This window comes from Gadus macrocephalus, chromosome 1 (assembly GCF_031168955.1).
Source record: "Gadus macrocephalus chromosome 1, ASM3116895v1".
Lineage (NCBI taxonomy): Eukaryota > Metazoa > Chordata > Actinopteri > Gadiformes > Gadidae > Gadus > Gadus macrocephalus.
The window spans coordinates 15610618-15628584 of record NC_082382.1 but is presented as its reverse complement, the minus strand read 5'-3'; the positions used below and the strand labels follow the sequence as shown (position 1 = coordinate 15628584).

Genomic DNA, 17967 nt, shown 5'->3' with positions numbered 1-17967 from the left:
CTGTCCGTAGTTCTCCGGTTGATGTTCTTTAAAGGTCCCATGGCATGCAACATTATGGATGTTATAGTGGGCCCCTAACCAATATGAAAGCTGAGACTCAAAGGAGTCCAACGGTATGAGCCTCATCATTTTGTGAGCTTATTTCTATATGTGAAGGAACTAGATGTGAAGGTCAATAACATACCTTTCCAAATTGCTACCACACACACACACACACACACACACACACACACACACACACACACACACACACACACACACACACACACACACACACACACACACAGAAGAGGTACAGCTTCAGAACAGCTCAGCTATTCCATATATTATCTCAAATTCAAACTTGAGCACATAAGCTATTTGTTTAACTCTTCACTTTATTTTTTCCAACCATTTTCCATTTAAATGGTGCATAGGTTGACATTGCTTACTCCATTTAGACTCTGTTCAAATCCCTTCACACATTTCTTTACTTCTTAAACTATGTGGCTTTACTCAAATATGCGTCCACCCTCACTCTGCACTACTGCACTCACCGCATTAAATTCATTTTCTAGTTTAAAGGTGCTGTTGGATTCTGGCATAATAAATAGTATGGTAGTACCTAGTATAGGTTTATGGTAGTACCTAGTAGGTATTGGCACGCAAGGTTTGTTTCTCCATAACTTAAGTTGTAATGAGATATGCGCCCTTGTATGGTAATATCAAACGGAAACGAAAGAAGTTGTATAAGAACGGCCACAAGAGGGCGATGTTGGCTCTTGTGTTGCGTAACTAGATCAGCTGTTTTATTTTAATGAAAAATAAAGCTACTCATGGTAACCGATATGAAGCAGTTACTGACTATAATTGTATATACTATGTATTTATATGTATGTACTTTTAATATGAACTTAAATAGGGAATACAACAGAATTTATTAATATATATATTTGTTAAAAAATATTACAACTTTAATGATGATAAGTATTAATAACCCTAACCCTAAGTATGTATTAAAGTTACATTTCTTATCATACAACAGAAGAACTGATCTCTGCCTTCCAACACAACCCTTTTCTGAGCCATAATCATCACACATCAGTCCTTTAACTATCTCCGGTGATGCATATGGACTCCCACAAAATGTCTGCAGAAAATGAATTGGAGGTATACCTTGCAGTTAAAAACAAGAGAACATCTCCGAATCCAAATCCCCTTGAATGGGTGGCAGAGGCTGTTTGAGCAGGTTTTAGTCCATACCAAAGTTCCAACCATCTAAACAGAACCTCCTCATGAGCCTTGATGCATAAAGTACAAACAACAAGAACTGAGTTTGGAGTCAACAAGGGTGACAAAGTTAAAAAGGGTTTGAAGTTTGATGTTGAAGTAACAATCAATCACACACGCACACACGCACGCACGCACGCACACACCCGCACACACACACACACACACACACACACACACACACACACACACACACACACACACACACACACACACACACTGTTTTGCTTTGTTCGGGAAGAAGCAGGGTGCTGTGGATAATCAAATGAATTGCAGAGTTCATAAACACTATTGTCTCTATGTCCATGTTGAACACGACCAACATTTTTTTGGTTTAATGAAGAAAATAATAAAGGTAATTATTAGAAAGGAATATGTCATTGTCATTTATCACTATCAGAATTACCATAATGGTTTTAATGCCTTGGTCAATTTGTCAACGTTTTTTTATTTAGCTGACGTAGTACACACAGCTTAAAATAACACACTCAGACTCTGTTGCTTACGCAAGCTTTTGAATCCTCAAATGACCAACAGAAAATAAAATGAAATGGATTCAGTTTCAAATAGGATTCAGTTTCATCCACATTTATTCTACTGTAATAATTGTGTTTATTACAAAAAACGAATAAAATACCAATTCTAATTCACCACTTGGAGACAAGATTATTTAAACAAATTCCCGCTTTTTCACAGCAGCAATACTGGCAACATAGTGAAAGAAAATGTGATCCATCTGCATTCAACACAGTGTTTGGTGCAAATGAGCAACTATGTACAATACCATACAATACAAAGATTCTCAAAGATATATTTTACAAAATTACGGTTGAACTTTATTTATCATCACAATAGATATTGTGAATCAGTATCGTATTATTGTTGTTAGCCACACTCAGTTCTAAGTAACTGTGTTGTTTATATTCCTTTATACTATCTCCTTTTGATCGGCCATTGGCACAAACATGATCATAAAGTTGACTTGACAAGAAGTTGAGGACTCTGACAATAGATTTAATAATTACATTTTTGAAAATGTTAGGGTTTTCCTATAATAATACATGTTAATGTCTTCATTAGCATAGTTAGTTTCTTCCTCAGAAAGATTGTCTATAAATTGTGTAGATTTATGCTTAATGGAAAACAGTCAAACAATGTACCTCTACCAATATAACCTGCACCGGTTCAATGTAAGCAACATTTAGTGACCAAGTACATTTTAAACAATTTGTGGGTTTGAAATCCCAACATCACTTACTGGCTTACTAGTAAGCATTTTGAAGAGTGTGTCAGTACCTATACACCACACTGATTACAAATTCAATAAATCCTGAAAAGTTGTGTTATTTTAATAGGTGGCCTTTGGCCCAAGTGTTTCGCATCACGGCCTCATTCTGTTCTCACCATCGCACCTCCCTCCTCCCCTCTTCCTCGTCGCCCTGCTCCGGACACCCGGCCGCCGCCACCGACGCTCCCGACACTCCCGACGCTCCCGACGCTCCCGACGCTCCTGTCTCGCCCCTCAGCTCTCCCAGGTCCTCCTCAGAGCTGCAGGCGCTCCGCCGCGCTCCCCCGGAGAAGATGATCCTGCGATGCGACTGGACGCTGAGGTCCAGCAGGTCGAAAGAGTCGGAGGAGAAGAGGCTGTCCTCGCTCACGGCGCCGGAGGGTCTGCTGAGGGAGCCCCGCCCCCTCCCGGCGTCCCCCGCCTCCCGGAGCAGTCGCTGGAGGACCTCCGGGAACACGGGCGGGCCGGAGCGGCTCGGCCGCGGCTCGTCGGGCAGGTCCAGGCTGCGGGAGAACTTGCCGTTGCGCTTCAGAATACCCCCCCTTCTGCGGACGGCCTCGGTGCGCGCGGCGGCGACCTCGTGCGCCGGGTGGTCGCGGGAGAGCGCGTCGCCGGGGACACAGGCCACGCCTCCTCCTCCTCCTCCTCCTCCTCCTCCTCCTCCCGTTCCCACGGCGTTGGCCCGTCTCTCCGGGGGTAGGGCGTAGCCGCACTCCCTGGCGCACAGGTTCTTGAGGATCCCCTTCTTTGGCGTTCTGAACGCGGGTTGTCTGAGTGCAGCGGGAGCGGGCAGGCCGGGGGGGGGCGGGGCTTCAGTGTCCCCGCCGGCCGGCCTCAGTGTCCCCGTCCCGGGCCGGGACGGAGCGCCGGACGGCAGGAGGAGTGCCGAGTCCAAACTCCTCTGGGCCTTGAGGATGCCCTTGGGCTTCCTTCGCTCCGCCGCCGAGGAGGACGTGCCGGCGGCGGGCGCCGTGCCGCCGCCGGGAACGCAGCACGCAGCTCCGGGCGGCGTCCGGGGGACGGCGTTCTCCTTGCGCGACTTCCTGAGGCTCGACGCCGCCCAGCGCATCCTCCCCGCCGAACCCCCCCGCTCGCCTTTCAGGGGGAAGCTGAAGGAGAAGGGGTGTAGAGAGGGTTGGGACGGGTGGGAGGAAGAGGAGGAGGAGGAGGAGGAGGAGGAGCCGCCGGACCGCTGACACACGGGACCCACGGACGTGGCGTTGGAGGCGGTGCTTCGATTCCGCCAGTCGATGTAGCGGGCCAGCATTGGCGAGGGGCAGTCTTGGTGCGGGGGCGAGGGGCAGTCACACAGGGCCTCGTCGTAACCCCAGTTCACCCACCAGTGGTTGGCCACATCCTCCACAGTGGCCCTCTCTTCCACGCGGACCGCCAGCAGCCAGTCGATGAGGGCACAGGCGTCTATGGAGGACAGAGGAAGGAGGTCCAACACGCTCTTAAATGCTGTCCCAAAGCAGTGGATCGAGGATCAACACATTTGTACGCTTTTCAAGCAGCCAAGCCTTTATTGACATTAAGACATACATAAAGCTAATGTAAGGGGGGGCTGGGGCCAGGTACCTGAGGGCGGGTTGGGTTTGTGGTAGCGTCCTGCAGCGATCTGCTCCGTGAGAGCTGCATGACTTGCCGCGTCAAATGGCATGCTGCCATACACCAGGGCATATAATAAAACACCCAGCGCCCAGCAGTCAACCTAACACACACACACACACACACACACACACACACACACACACACACACACACACACACACACACACACACACACACACACACACACACACACACACACACACACACACACACACACACAAACACACACACACACACACGGAATTAATGGTTTACATGTCACTTATTGATGGTCAGTTTTATCTTTGGACGTGCTTATTTCCTCAGAGCTTCCTGTTGTGGATTTGTTTGTGGATATTGTGTGATGACTTAATGAGTGAAGGGAATGCATTAACTAACCTCAGGACCCAGGTAGGGCAGTCCTTTAACTATCTCCGGTGATGCATACAGTGGACTCCCACAAAATGTCTGCAGATGACTGTTCTTCTGGTAACGGTTGGAAAGGCCAAAGTCTGCCAGCTGCAAGGAGGAATGAAAAACAATATTTCATAGCTGTTACGCGCTCTGTTTATAAGCATTATCATGTTATGATATTATATTCATAAGCTGTAACCTGAGCATGACTGTGCGTGCCGGTGGTGCCAGAACAGTTTGTACATGCACAATGATTCACTAGACACTAAAGCTTATACGAATAATATTCCAGGAATAAACCAGATGCCAGATTCCATTTCAGTGAGTCTGGACAGAAAAGTATTGATACATTGAATGACGAGGAGCAAGTACTTAGTAATAGAGACTGAAATAGATGTGTTGGACGGGGGGGCGGGGGTTACAAACACTCAAGCATGTGTGGGCCACAGTCAGGCTGAGGCCCCTCCTTATCTGAAGTGATTATTTGCAGGCACGCTACCATGCTATCAGCTTTTTGAGTTGACAACGCGAGAGGGGTGGCAGCTGTGAGTTTGCCAAGAAGACAGGCATGGTGGCCAACGGGTCTGTATATAGAACACATCTCTACTCTGAAGAATGAATGCGAGTAAACACTGAGGATGAGGCGTGTGTGTGTGTGTGTGTGTGTGTGTGTGTGTGTGTGTGTGTGTGTGTGTGTGTGTGTGTGTGTGTGTGTGTGAGAGTGTGTCTGCGTGCATGTATGTTTACTATGTGTGTCCTTCAGTATAAATACAGCCCTGGCAGCAGCTCTAGTCGTTGCGCCAGAGCTAAGCATACAAGAGGCTACTGCCCCCATTCCACCACTTTAGGGGAGCCATTCTTTAATCAGGGATGCCACACACACACACACACACACACACACACACACACACACACACACACACACACACACACACACACACACACACACACACACACACACACACACACACACACACACACACACACACATTTTCTCTCTCCTAATCATACCACTTGGATGCACATGTTCAGAAATGACATGGAACATTTCCAAAGGCCATGGTTTACCATCTACTGTCTCCTAATAACACCCGACACAGACCCATGCACTTACATGCACTCACATGCACTTACATGCACTCACATGCTCACATGCACTCACATTCACAATGCACTGGACTTGGAGCAACAAGTCACATGAAAAAGTCAGGAATCTTTTTTTATTCTGTTCCAAGGAATATCCTTAAAACATTTAACGCCTGTCTCAGGTTCCTGTGATGTTAGATGAAAGATCATTGGACAAGCCTTCATGTTTTGGCTCAAGTTATTGAGCCAAAATTCATTCATTTAGAAAAGACACAATTGTTGTCTTGTTGTGCTGACTCAAAGGCAAGGTAAATACATAACCTCTAGCTAGCTTATGAATGAAATCGTTGCTTTCTGGGATATATTTTACAACAACACGTTCCTGATGAGTCAAGTTGAAGGAGGGAATGAGGAATTGTACATTGTGAGTATTATGCACACACAATGGTGTTTGTTTTTTTAATGCCTGACAGACAAGGTATCTCATAGTAACACTCTCTGACTGGACCATTTGCCCATGGATTCCATGCATTCTGTGTATAAGGCTGTGGATGCCCAAATAAGGAAACAAAGAACCCTTCTATTCTGTTATAGTTCCTGGCACTACGTTTTAATTCTGGTTGCAGGCACATGCCTTTGCAGCAAATAAAGCTACTGTGGGTAGGAACGGTTCCAGCATATGTTCTGAATGTGAAAATTGTTAGCCCTTTATTTCCGAGTTGGAAAGAACACAGGCATGATTAAGCGTTTCGGCCCAAAAAGGCTGGATGATAGGAAACATTAAAGCACCTCAGATAAAAATCAGTTCATCATGACTTCCTTTAGTAAGATGTCAGCTAGATCAAAGAGGGCCTGAACTACAGCAGTAACTCACTTTGTATGTTCTCTTTGTATTAACAGTCACATTCTGTAACTTTCTATACTTTTGTAATAAATCTTCCATAAGAAGATAATACTTTTCTTTCTCTAAGTGAAAAAAGAAAAGTATGAACTGTTTTCTAAGTAAGAAAGTAAGAAAATGCACACATGAAAGCAGAGCGGATAAAATACATTATGTGCTGACAGTACCTTAACATTGAGGTCTTGATCTAAAAGGATGTTCTCCAGCTTCAGGTCCCGATGGACAACCCCATTCTGAAAGAGATCATAGTAGCAAGATGTTATGCCATGTGTCACCCCTTAATGTTTACAATCAGAACAACACTGGTTTCTCTCAGCTCTCAACAACACACCCTGTTGATCCATAGGAACATCTCTCAATGCCTCAGGTTTTACAGAGGGTTTTGGATAGTCAATAATCTCTTCATAATACAATGCAATGCAATTGCCATTCCCCTGTTAGAGTCTAGAGAGTCTAGAGAGTCTAGAGAGTCTAGAGAGTCTAGAGAGTCTAGAGAGTCTAGAGAGTCTAGAGAGTCTAGAGAGTCTAGAGAGTCTAGACAGACAGACAGACAGACAGACAGACAGACAGACAGACAGACAGACAGACAGACAGACAGACAGACAGACAGACAGACAGACAGACAGACAGACAGACAGACAGACAGACAGACAGACAGACAGACAGACAGACAGACAGACAGACAGACAGACAGACAGACAGACAGACAGACAGACAGACAGACAGACAGACAGACAGACAGACAGACAGACAGACAGACAGACAGACAGACAGACAGACAGACAGACAGACAGACAGACAGACAGACAGACAGACAGACAGACAGACAGACAGACAGACAGACAGACAGACAGACAGACAGACAGACAGACAGACAGACAGACAGACAGACAGACAGACAGACAGACAGACAGACAGACAGACAGACAGACAGACAGACAGACAGACAGACAGACAGACAGACAGACAGACAGACAGACAGACAGACAGACAGACAGACAGACAGACAGACAGACAGACAGACAGACAGACAGACAGACAGACAGACAGACAGACAGACAGACAGACAGACAGACAGACAGACAGACAGACAGACAGACAGACAGACAGACAGACAGACAGACAGACAGACAGACAGACAGACAGACAGACAGACAGACAGACAGACAGACAGACAGACAGACAGACAGACAGACAGACAGACAGACAGACAGACAGACAGACAGACAGACAGACAGACAGACAGACAGACAGACAGACAGACAGACAGACAGACAGACAGACAGACAGACAGACAGACAGACAGACAGACAGACAGACAGACAGACAGACAGACAGACAGACAGACAGACAGACAGACAGACAGACAGACAGACAGACAGACAGACAGACAGACAGACAGACAGACAGACAGACAGACAGACAGACAGACAGACAGACAGACAGACAGACAGACAGACAGACAGACAGACAGACAGACAGACAGACAGACAGACAGACAGACAGACAGACAGACAGACAGACAGACAGACAGACAGACAGACAGACAGACAGACAGACAGACAGACAGACAGACAGACAGACAGACAGACAGACAGACAGACAGACAGACAGACAGACAGACAGACAGACAGACAGACAGACAGACAGACAGACAGACAGACAGACAGACAGACAGACAGACAGACAGACAGACAGACAGACAGACAGACAGACAGACAGACAGACAGACAGACAGACAGACAGACAGACAGACAGACAGACAGACAGACAGACAGACAGACAGACAGACAGACAGACAGACAGACAGACAGACAGACAGACAGACAGACAGACAGACAGACAGACAGACAGACAGACAGACAGACAGACAGACAGACAGACAGACAGACAGACAGACAGACAGACAGACAGACAGACAGACAGACAGACAGACAGACAGACAGACAGACAGACAGACAGACAGACAGACAGACAGACAGACAGACAGACAGACAGACAGACAGACAGACAGACAGACAGACAGACAGACAGACAGACAGACAGACAGACAGACAGACAGACAGACAGACAGACAGACAGACAGACAGACAGACAGACAGACAGACAGACAGACAGACAGACAGACAGACAGACAGACAGACAGACAGACAGACAGACAGACAGACAGACAGACAGACAGACAGACAGACAGACAGACAGACAGACAGACAGACAGACAGACAGACAGACAGACAGACAGACAGACAGACAGACAGACAGACAGACAGACAGACAGACAGACAGACAGACAGACAGACAGACAGACAGACAGACAGACAGACAGACAGACAGACAGACAGACAGACAGACAGACAGACAGACAGACAGACAGACAGACAGACAGACAGACAGACAGACAGACAGACAGACAGACAGACAGACAGACAGACAGACAGACAGACAGACAGACAGACAGACAGACAGACAGACAGACAGACAGACAGACAGACAGACAGACAGACAGACAGACAGACAGACAGACAGACAGACAGACAGACAGACAGACAGACAGACAGACAGACAGACAGACAGACAGACAGACAGACAGACAGACAGACAGACAGACAGACAGACAGACAGACAGACAGACAGACAGACAGAGAATGAGGGAGGCTTTCAGATAGTGGTAAATCCTCGTCATGAGTGAGGAAGTGCTTTGTTTGTGTTAACTAATCTGACATGTTATTTGAGACTTGGAAGACATTAAGTAATTAGATTCTAAGAACAGCACAAAAATATGAAGAGAAAGAGAGAGAGAGAGAGATACATAGATAGAGAGAGAGAGAGAGAGAGAGAGAGAGAGAGAGAGAGAGAGAGAGAGAGAGAGAGAGAGAGAGAGAGAGAGAGAGAGAGAGAGAGAGAGAGAGAGAGAGAGAGAGAGAGAGAGAGAGAGAGAGCGGATGGAGTGTGCAACGTGGGGGGTGAGATGGAGAGCCAGGTTTACACTATCCTCTCTTGTTTCATACATTTAGTAACACTGAGTACGTAGTTAATTTGAAGAATGGGAGACATGGGACCACATCTAAGGGCTTTGTTGACCACCCGGGAATGAATGCAATGTAATGTGAGGGTATTGCCAGATCCTTATACAGTCATTACCTAATGCACTGTAATGATTCTTCCTTCCTTTATACTCTTACGAATATTCGCGTGGAGTAAATGACCTTAGACCTTAGAGATTGTACTAAAATCTGTGTTGGAGCATGTGTGTGACAGGAAGGCATTTACACAAAACATCTGTGTAAACAGTTAAACATTTAAACCTATTATGCTGGAACATTCTTTGTTCCATTGCCTCCGAAGCCCAATCCAGAACCAAAGTGTTGTTATTATTCTTTATAGTTATGCCTTAACTTTACTTTGAAAAAACATAGCTGTACACTTTGGATTTTTAAATACTGTTACCCCATTTCTCCAGTGCCCACCTTCACATACCCTGCTTTAGAAAGCATAATGAATAATTCAGAAGAGAGAGGAACATTCACAGCTGTTAGTCGCAGTGGGGCAAAAAGTAGCTTGCTATGCTCCTGAGAGCGGTGCAGCAGTAAGGAGCAAGGCTGTCAAAGATCTGCCTCCATGTGGACAGAACACAGGCAGTAATCGGCTTGTTTCCACTGTGTTTTGCCTTAACGCATACAGTACTTTAATCACTGTACAGCATGTCAGGTAAATGCTCTTTGTTGTTGTTCTAGACTAGAGAGATCCCTGTTTTCCTTTTATTTAAAATCCATTAAAAAGCCATTCTGTCTGCCTTGCCATATCACATTTGGAATGAGACGACTTGAACTTGTTGCTTGCAACGTGTGTCATTGTTCAACTGGATCCATTTAGGAAAACTGTAAAAAGGCAAGCCTGCATTCTTATTAGCCCACAAAGTCTTAAAACTTCTGTCAAGTTTTCCTGCGGTTTAGGATTAGGATTTAGTAGAGTAGAGTAGAGTAGTAGAGTATGCAACTCTCAACTTGCTGCAGAGCATTGAACTCTATGGCATGCGAAAAAAAGAATACATTTGCCAGCAGCAAATTATGAATATATTTGTGTAAAATGAGCTTGAGCCTATAGGCCTTGTATGTAAAGCTTTGCTATGTGAGGGAATGCGACTGTGTTAAATCTAGAGTACCGGTAGGTGTTTGATCTAATATATCGAGTATTTGCAGAAGAATACTGCAAATACATGTGTGGATGTGGAGGTGTTTGTGTGTGTGTGTGTGTGTGTGTGTGTGTGTGTGTGTGTGTGTGTGTGTGTGTGTGTGTGTGTGTGTGTGTGTGTGTGTGTGTGTGTGTGTGTGTGTGTGTGTGTGTGTGTGTGTGTGTGCGCCCACGTATGGATGTGGATGTTCTTGTGTGTATGCACATGTGCATGTGTTTGTATGTGTGTGTGTGTGTGTGTGTCTACTGACCTTGTGACAGTAGTGGACTGCGGAGGTGATTTGCCTGAAGATGTCTCTGGCTTGTGCCTCTGACAGTCTCCGGTGCTCGTGGACGTAGTCGTACAGCTCCCCTCTGCTAGCGTACTCCATCACAATCACAATCTTATCCCGACTCTCAAACACTGCGGGAGGGAAAAATAACACACAATTATGATGCACACTTATATTAGTTATATTACGATGCATAGGATAAAGATGTGACGCACAGTAAAGTAGACTGAACACTGAACCCCTGATGTTAACCTTTGATTTTAGCCAACCATGGATAATCTATGACGGAATCAAACCAGCATGTTTTGGTTGAAAGTGTGATTTGCCACATTATTTGAAGGAAATTGTGTCACAGGCCAATTCGGGTGCGTGTGTCTGAGTGTTATCATCACATGTGATATCACCTTCGAAAAAGCGTATGATGTTGGGATGACGGAGTGATGCCGTGATCTCTATCTCCCGTTGGATGTGAACTCTGTCCAGGTCTTCGGTGATTCGCTCTTTACGAATGGACTTGATCGCCACCTGTGAAACGGGAGGGGTGTGCTGTTCTTAGTATTTAATCTGAATATCATAGCAGGCTCAAGCTTTTGGATATTGTAGAAGCAAACCATTAATCGGATTAGTGAGGGTCACCCGAGTCCCATAAAAAGTGTAAGATAGACTAGAACTGGGTTGTGGTTGTGCATACGCGCATTCTAACAAGCTCTGTTTGTTTGGCCATTATCGCTGACACATCCCTGGCAATCCTTGTCGCAATCACATTATTCCACAATGACATACACAGTATAACAGCAGCAACCACATAGGCTATACCTTACATATGGGCTGTCACCGATCAACCTGCAAACGCACACATCACAAACACACACATTAGACCAACACACACACACACACACACAGGTCTGCTCTCGAACACACAATGCCACACAGAAGGCCGGAGTATTAGAGGTGATTATGTGGGCCTCGGGGTTGGCCAGGCGGGCACCGTGCCTCTTGTGATCTGAACTCTTGACAGCTGTTCTGTTCACACTCTTCCTTCTTAATCTCCCACACCATTCCCCCGATGTAAGCCCCAATTCACAGAACAGTATACGCCCGTATAAGCCCCCCAAAATACTTTAGGATGCAGAAACTCCTCATCCAAACATCACCATTTATGGACGAGGGGGATCAGTTAGACGGACGATGAATCATGGGGGTGCGCTGCTTTGTCAATTGTATTCCCAAACGGGGATGAAGTGAGGGTAGAACAGAATGTGAACAGTGATGGAGCACTGGTGCTCTGTACTGTAATTAAATGATAATGCAAGTGGTCGCAATATGCATGCACAACTGCAGGTCTTCATGCCATAAGACGTTACTGGATCTCCAGTCTGCTCTACAATGGTATACTGCTGTCTAGTTTAAGTTCAAGCTCAAGTTCAAGTAATTCATTGTAAGATGCACAGAACAACACAGATTCAGTCACTGGAAACAACCTATTTCGGGAATAATATAGTCATATTAGAAAATAGACTGGTGCGTTCCCCTGACCGTTAAGACTTCATATCAGTCGTGGTGGTGGTGCGGGTGAGGCCTCCTGTGGTCAGCATACTTCATGCAGTTTGCCGACAAGTCTTTGGGTTTTTTTGAACTGGTCGAAACCTTTCGCAAATCATTAGATTATACTGATTTCCCCCTCTCCATTTAGATCCCACTGGTCTCGTTCAGTGACCACACCGAAACCGCATGTGCGTATATAACAAATTTGTCTGCGAATGTCTTCTTTGTCCTTTATCGTCTCAGCCATCCTAAATTATATTCACTTATTTTGAAGTACGCTGCCCGCTTCTGAGACTCCAAACAGAAGACTTATGGACGGGAATCAAAAGGGACCTCCTGATAAGAAATGATCATAAGCTAACGATATCTGAGTTCACATACAATATGTAGTGCGATTCTGCAAATAATGAGATTCTTTCAATTTTGCGATACGATATTATATTATATATTTCTGTACGGTTTTATATTGTGTGTTCAGTTTGCCATAATTGTTCATTCCAAGTGTGTCCGAACAGAACAAAGACAATGCAAAGGTACTTCAGGCAAATCCACTATATTGCAATCTGTAGGATGCTACCGTTACTTTGCTTCGGCTAAGATACCATTGATGTTTGTGGCTTTATGTTTATTTTGGATGTTCTCTTTTTTTTGTGGGACCGGCAGACCAAAAGGAGAACCATGGTGGAGCCTTGGAGCCCCAGAGTGTCTCCCAGGGCCACTCGCTCGGCTCACACACTCTGCAGGAAGGAATTTGTAGCCATTGGAGGAGACTTGTTTCACACGCTCTTTAACCACACTTGTTATGTAACACGCATGCTGCACATGTATGCACGCACACACATGGACGCACACACATACACACACTTACACACACACACACACGCACTCTCACTCAAAGAAATAAGAGGAAGTGAAAGTATGGGAAGGGAGAATAAAGAATTAAACTGCGGACATTCAGAGCTGTCAAGATGAAATATCGTAGCTTTCAATGTGTATGTATGTCATGATAATAGATTTGTTGAATAAATGTCAATGTGCTTTTCCTGATAATAGATAGATAGATGGGGGATATTTCTGATAGGACACGGGGGGAAGGAGGTGTTTGTGTCCATGATCTCACCCTTGCACACTACAGATACAGTACAGTATGTGTTTGTTTGTGTCTCCATACAGATGCATGTGTGTGTGAGACTGTGTATCACTGGATTATCCTTCCCAGTGAAACGTTTACACAGTCACAGTTTAATTGCTTGGCTCAACAATGAACAGTATGTGCGTCAGATGAGCGCTGATGTAGAGTCAACACAATTAACACCCTGTGTGATCCTCTCAAACTGAAGAAGCCATGTATTTCTATGAAGACTTTTTGCAGAGCCACGTGTACTTCCCACTCAAGGAACTTTGACTTTAATTGTACAGTAGTCTCGGAAAGACAGTGTCTCAACACAGAATATTTTTGTCAGCTTGGTTAAATGTTACTTAATGTTACTGTACATGCCTAACATTGTGTGTGTGTGTGTGTGTGTGTGTGTGTGTGTGTGTGTGTGTGTGTGTGTGTGTGTGTGTGTGTGTGTGTGTGTGTGTGTGTGTGTGTGTGTGTGTGTGACACACATACAGACACTCACACATCCCAAGTGAGAAATACTAGACTTTTCTATGGGTCAAAAGAAAGAAATAAATGAAGTCGTGGAAATGTCTGCTATAGTAACCTAGTGATTATTCTCTAACGGTCCTTCCACCTTTATCCACTTATCTCTCTGGATAAGTCCATGGGCATCAATAATGTTTTATCTATGTCTCCATAGCTCTCTCTCACTTACTCACTCAACACTGCCTCTCTGCTTCTATACACCCCCACACACACACACACACACACCCCCACACACACACACACACACACACACACACACACACACACACACACACACACACACACACACACACACACACACACACACACACACACACACACATCATCTCTTCTGCTCTGTCTCAGACAACAGACCCGTGGTCCTGTTTCCAAAAATAACGTCAGTTTTGTTTCAAAGAATCTGTGGTATGCAATGAGGAATTCACCTCCCACCCTCACCCACCACCACTAGCCCCTCTAAATCACCTCCCCATATTGTTTAAAGCTCCACCTATTCCTTGTTTTCATTTGACACCACAACCTAAGGCTGGGCTATATGGATGAAGCTATTGTCATAATACTTGTGGGGAATGTCGATAAATATCCCGATAAGCTTTTGTATTCAAATACCATTCTAGTCAAGGGCCATTCCATCGAGAATGGAAATGTTAACGTAAACTATCTCTGTGGCATTTCAAACCTCATATTGATCATCTGAAGAGCATATCTCCATTCATGGTTTTCCACGCTAACCCTGGGTCTGGCCATGAGTCGATATCTTAATTTTATGAAACACTAGATAACAATTGATAATATTGACATTTTGCTCTATGTTGGTCTGTCTATCCATCTGTAGACCCCTTCCCATCCTTAGTAGCTGATGCAGAGAACCTGAAAGGGTCCTTGTGTTTGACTTGGATCCCCAGTGTCCTTTGGCAAAGGGGTAAAGGGGTGTGGACATATGTAGACATAAACCTGGGATTAATTGAAATAATCTGGCAACAAATTTAGTTTTTAACATCATTTTTTTTACTATCTCAGATGTTCCCCAACTGTGATGTTGCCTATGAAAAGTATTTGTTTGGTCAGTGTTCGTGTTTCAGTGTGTGTGTGGAAACAAAATGCTTGTAATCGAGGAGCATGTCAGAGATTTGGAGGGGGGACCCCCATAGTTTTCTATTGTTGCAGTGTGAGTGAGTCACATAACAGGTATCTGTAGCCTTGGCAACACAGGGATAAAGTGCAGCATGCAGTAGCAGCCCAGCTGACCCACAAAATTGTTGTCCTTAAATTTAGGCTACATAACAGGCTCTCTCTCTCTCTCTCTCTCTCTCTCTCTCTCTCTCTCTCTCTCTCTCTCTCTCTCTCTCTCTCTCTCTCTCTCTCTCTCTCTCTCTCTCTCTCTCTCTCTCTCTCTCTCTCTCTCTCTCTCTCTCTCTCTCTCTCTCTCTCTCTCTCTCTCTCTCTCTCTCTCTCTCTTGCTCTCTCTCCTCGGGCATCCCTCTTAGCACCGTGAAGGATTGTCTTAACGCTAAATTGCATGTTAAAACTAAAATGCTGAGAAAAGTGCATGATTATTGGTATCTGTTCAATCGGCGTCAGTTTCTAAACCACCACCGTAGTTTGTGCCGGTCAGTCTAACACCAACAAGTCACCATAAAAAACATCAAGTGTTTCTCACTGTGTTTTGGGTTGTCCTCTCCATCGCCTTCTTCACTTTGCCATAGGTTCCTTTACCTAGAGTCTCCATCACCTCGAAGCGGTGTTTCAAATTGTGCTTATGCTGATGCGTTTTCACCTCCACCGGGGTTGCTGTTGTTGTTATGGATGTTGTTGATGTTGTTGTGGTCGTCATCAGACTCCGCACACCGCTGTTGCTATTGTGACCGAGATGTCCCGGGGAGACCTCGCCGGTGCCGGACTGGTTGCAGGTAGACGCCGTTAGCAGGCATTGGACCTGGGACGGGTCACTGGTGTTCATCGTGCCACTGTTGCTGCGAGCCTCCCGCCTGCCCATCTTCTCTGCGCACCTGTCACTTAAGATTGCTTATCTGAACGGAACCAGAAGCCAATAGAGTAACGTGTACAAAAAATGAGGGATATTAACAGCTGTGGTGAGATGTTATGATGAAAATACTTTTGTCTGCATCTAGCCTATATGTCGTGGAGGCTCCACGCTCCACTGCATTGTCGTCCTCTCCTCTTAAAGGGCAGAGTAGCGGAACAACTACAACACCAACGATGGGAGCGATGGGCGGAGCTACCTCATACCAATAGCTGTCATAGCAACCGAAGGGCTAATTTAGGGACCTCTTGGTTCCGCTGGTCCGCTCCACCGTCGACCAACTGTTGGGGAATGCTAAGAATTCCAGTCAGAACGAGGCAGCATCCTTAATTCAGCACTACTTCCACGCTTTTGACGTCAAGGCTGGTCAGTGATGATGTGTCGCAACGGTTTATCTATTATATTATAGACAGGTTCGTCAACATATTATTAAACATGATAATGCAGGAATATTTTTATTGACTCATATATAATAACTTTTCCTTTCAAATGTCTGTTCCTGTAGAACAGATAACAAAACAACACATTAAATATAAGTGTCGTTTGCATGCTTCTCCCATTGGTCTACATATACCATAAAAGTTCATGAAAAAACAATAGAATAGAATAGAATTGAATGAAATTATTGTTGTACTGGCCAAACTAATGGAGTATTCAGACAAATCAAACAACTATTAAAAGTGAAAAATTCTAGAATAGTTAAGGTGCAATATATAAATATAACATCTTGCTGAAACCAAGTAATAGGATTCAACCTCCATAGATGTCCACCTACCATGGTGGTAAGAATGGAGGATTGACATGACATTGACCTCTTGTTCAAGAAGACTAGACTGAGGGTGTGAGCTGGTCCCTGGGAGGGAGGCTGGTCTACAGTCAGCCTCACTGTCATCCACCACAGGGCTTCCCAGCACTTGAACTACTTGGGTGGTTTGGTCATCCTGTGTCTGCCTGTGTCTGCCTGCACGTGAAAGAAATAATTACCTACCCCCCTGATTTCCAGTTATACTGAATAATCGGCTGAGATCGTGAGTCAGCAGCGCCGGTCTCGGAGTGTGTCCATTGTGTTTCTGCAACAGGCTGCATGTGCAGCCGCTTTTGTTAGACTCACATCACCAAGAAGGACTGAGTCACCCGTTGTCATTGGCCACACACACATAAGGCTGACAGCTCATTGGCTGGGAATCCCCTGACCCTCCCTGCTGCAGCATCACCATTATACAGCCGTCTCATGTACACTGAACGAGTGTACAGATCACTATGTTCCAGATGGACAGACCACAGCCTTTCCTCCTCTTTGCACGACACACTGCTCACACACCTTTCCTTGCCTGGGGCCAATTTTGAGTTCTAAGTTGATGCAAATTTTGGTTCTCTGTTGTCGATTTGATTGAGGACAGCCAGTACCCTGTATGATTAGTTGGCACCAAGACCTTCACTAAGCCCACCCAGGTAGAGGGGGTGGGGGAGAGGAGGAAGAGGAGGAGATCTGGGGGAGCTCAGAGATCCTTGATGAGGTAGGGACGGCTGGGTCAATCATCACCTGAGAAGTATTTGGACAAAAGGCCTCCTGTTATTATTTTCACCAGACTGATTGATGGTGGATCCCATGGCTTCTCGGAATGATAACACCGGACCGACACTAATATAATCCACAATAAATCACAGGACTACGGAGAAAGCCTGTTTGAGAATCATCTATCCGTTTTGAGTATC

The 17967-nt window shown here is 45.3% G+C and overlaps 1 protein-coding gene across 1 annotated transcript; it reads right to left on the bottom strand.

Moving 5' to 3' along the window:
- Positions 1-1589: 1589 nt before the first annotated feature.
- On the bottom strand, positions 1590-16457 carry LOC132455209 (NUAK family SNF1-like kinase 1). Its single transcript, XM_060049030.1, has 7 exons — positions 15868-16457; positions 11416-11536; positions 10991-11142; positions 6716-6781; positions 4547-4666; positions 4136-4268; positions 1590-3976 (listed from the first exon to the last, which is right to left on the bottom strand). Exons 1-7 carry the CDS (start codon positions 16201-16203, stop codon positions 2670-2672), a joined length of 2235 nt encoding a protein of 744 aa, XP_059905013.1. The 5' UTR covers positions 16204-16457; the 3' UTR covers positions 1590-2669.
- Positions 16458-17967: the final 1510 nt, after the last annotated feature.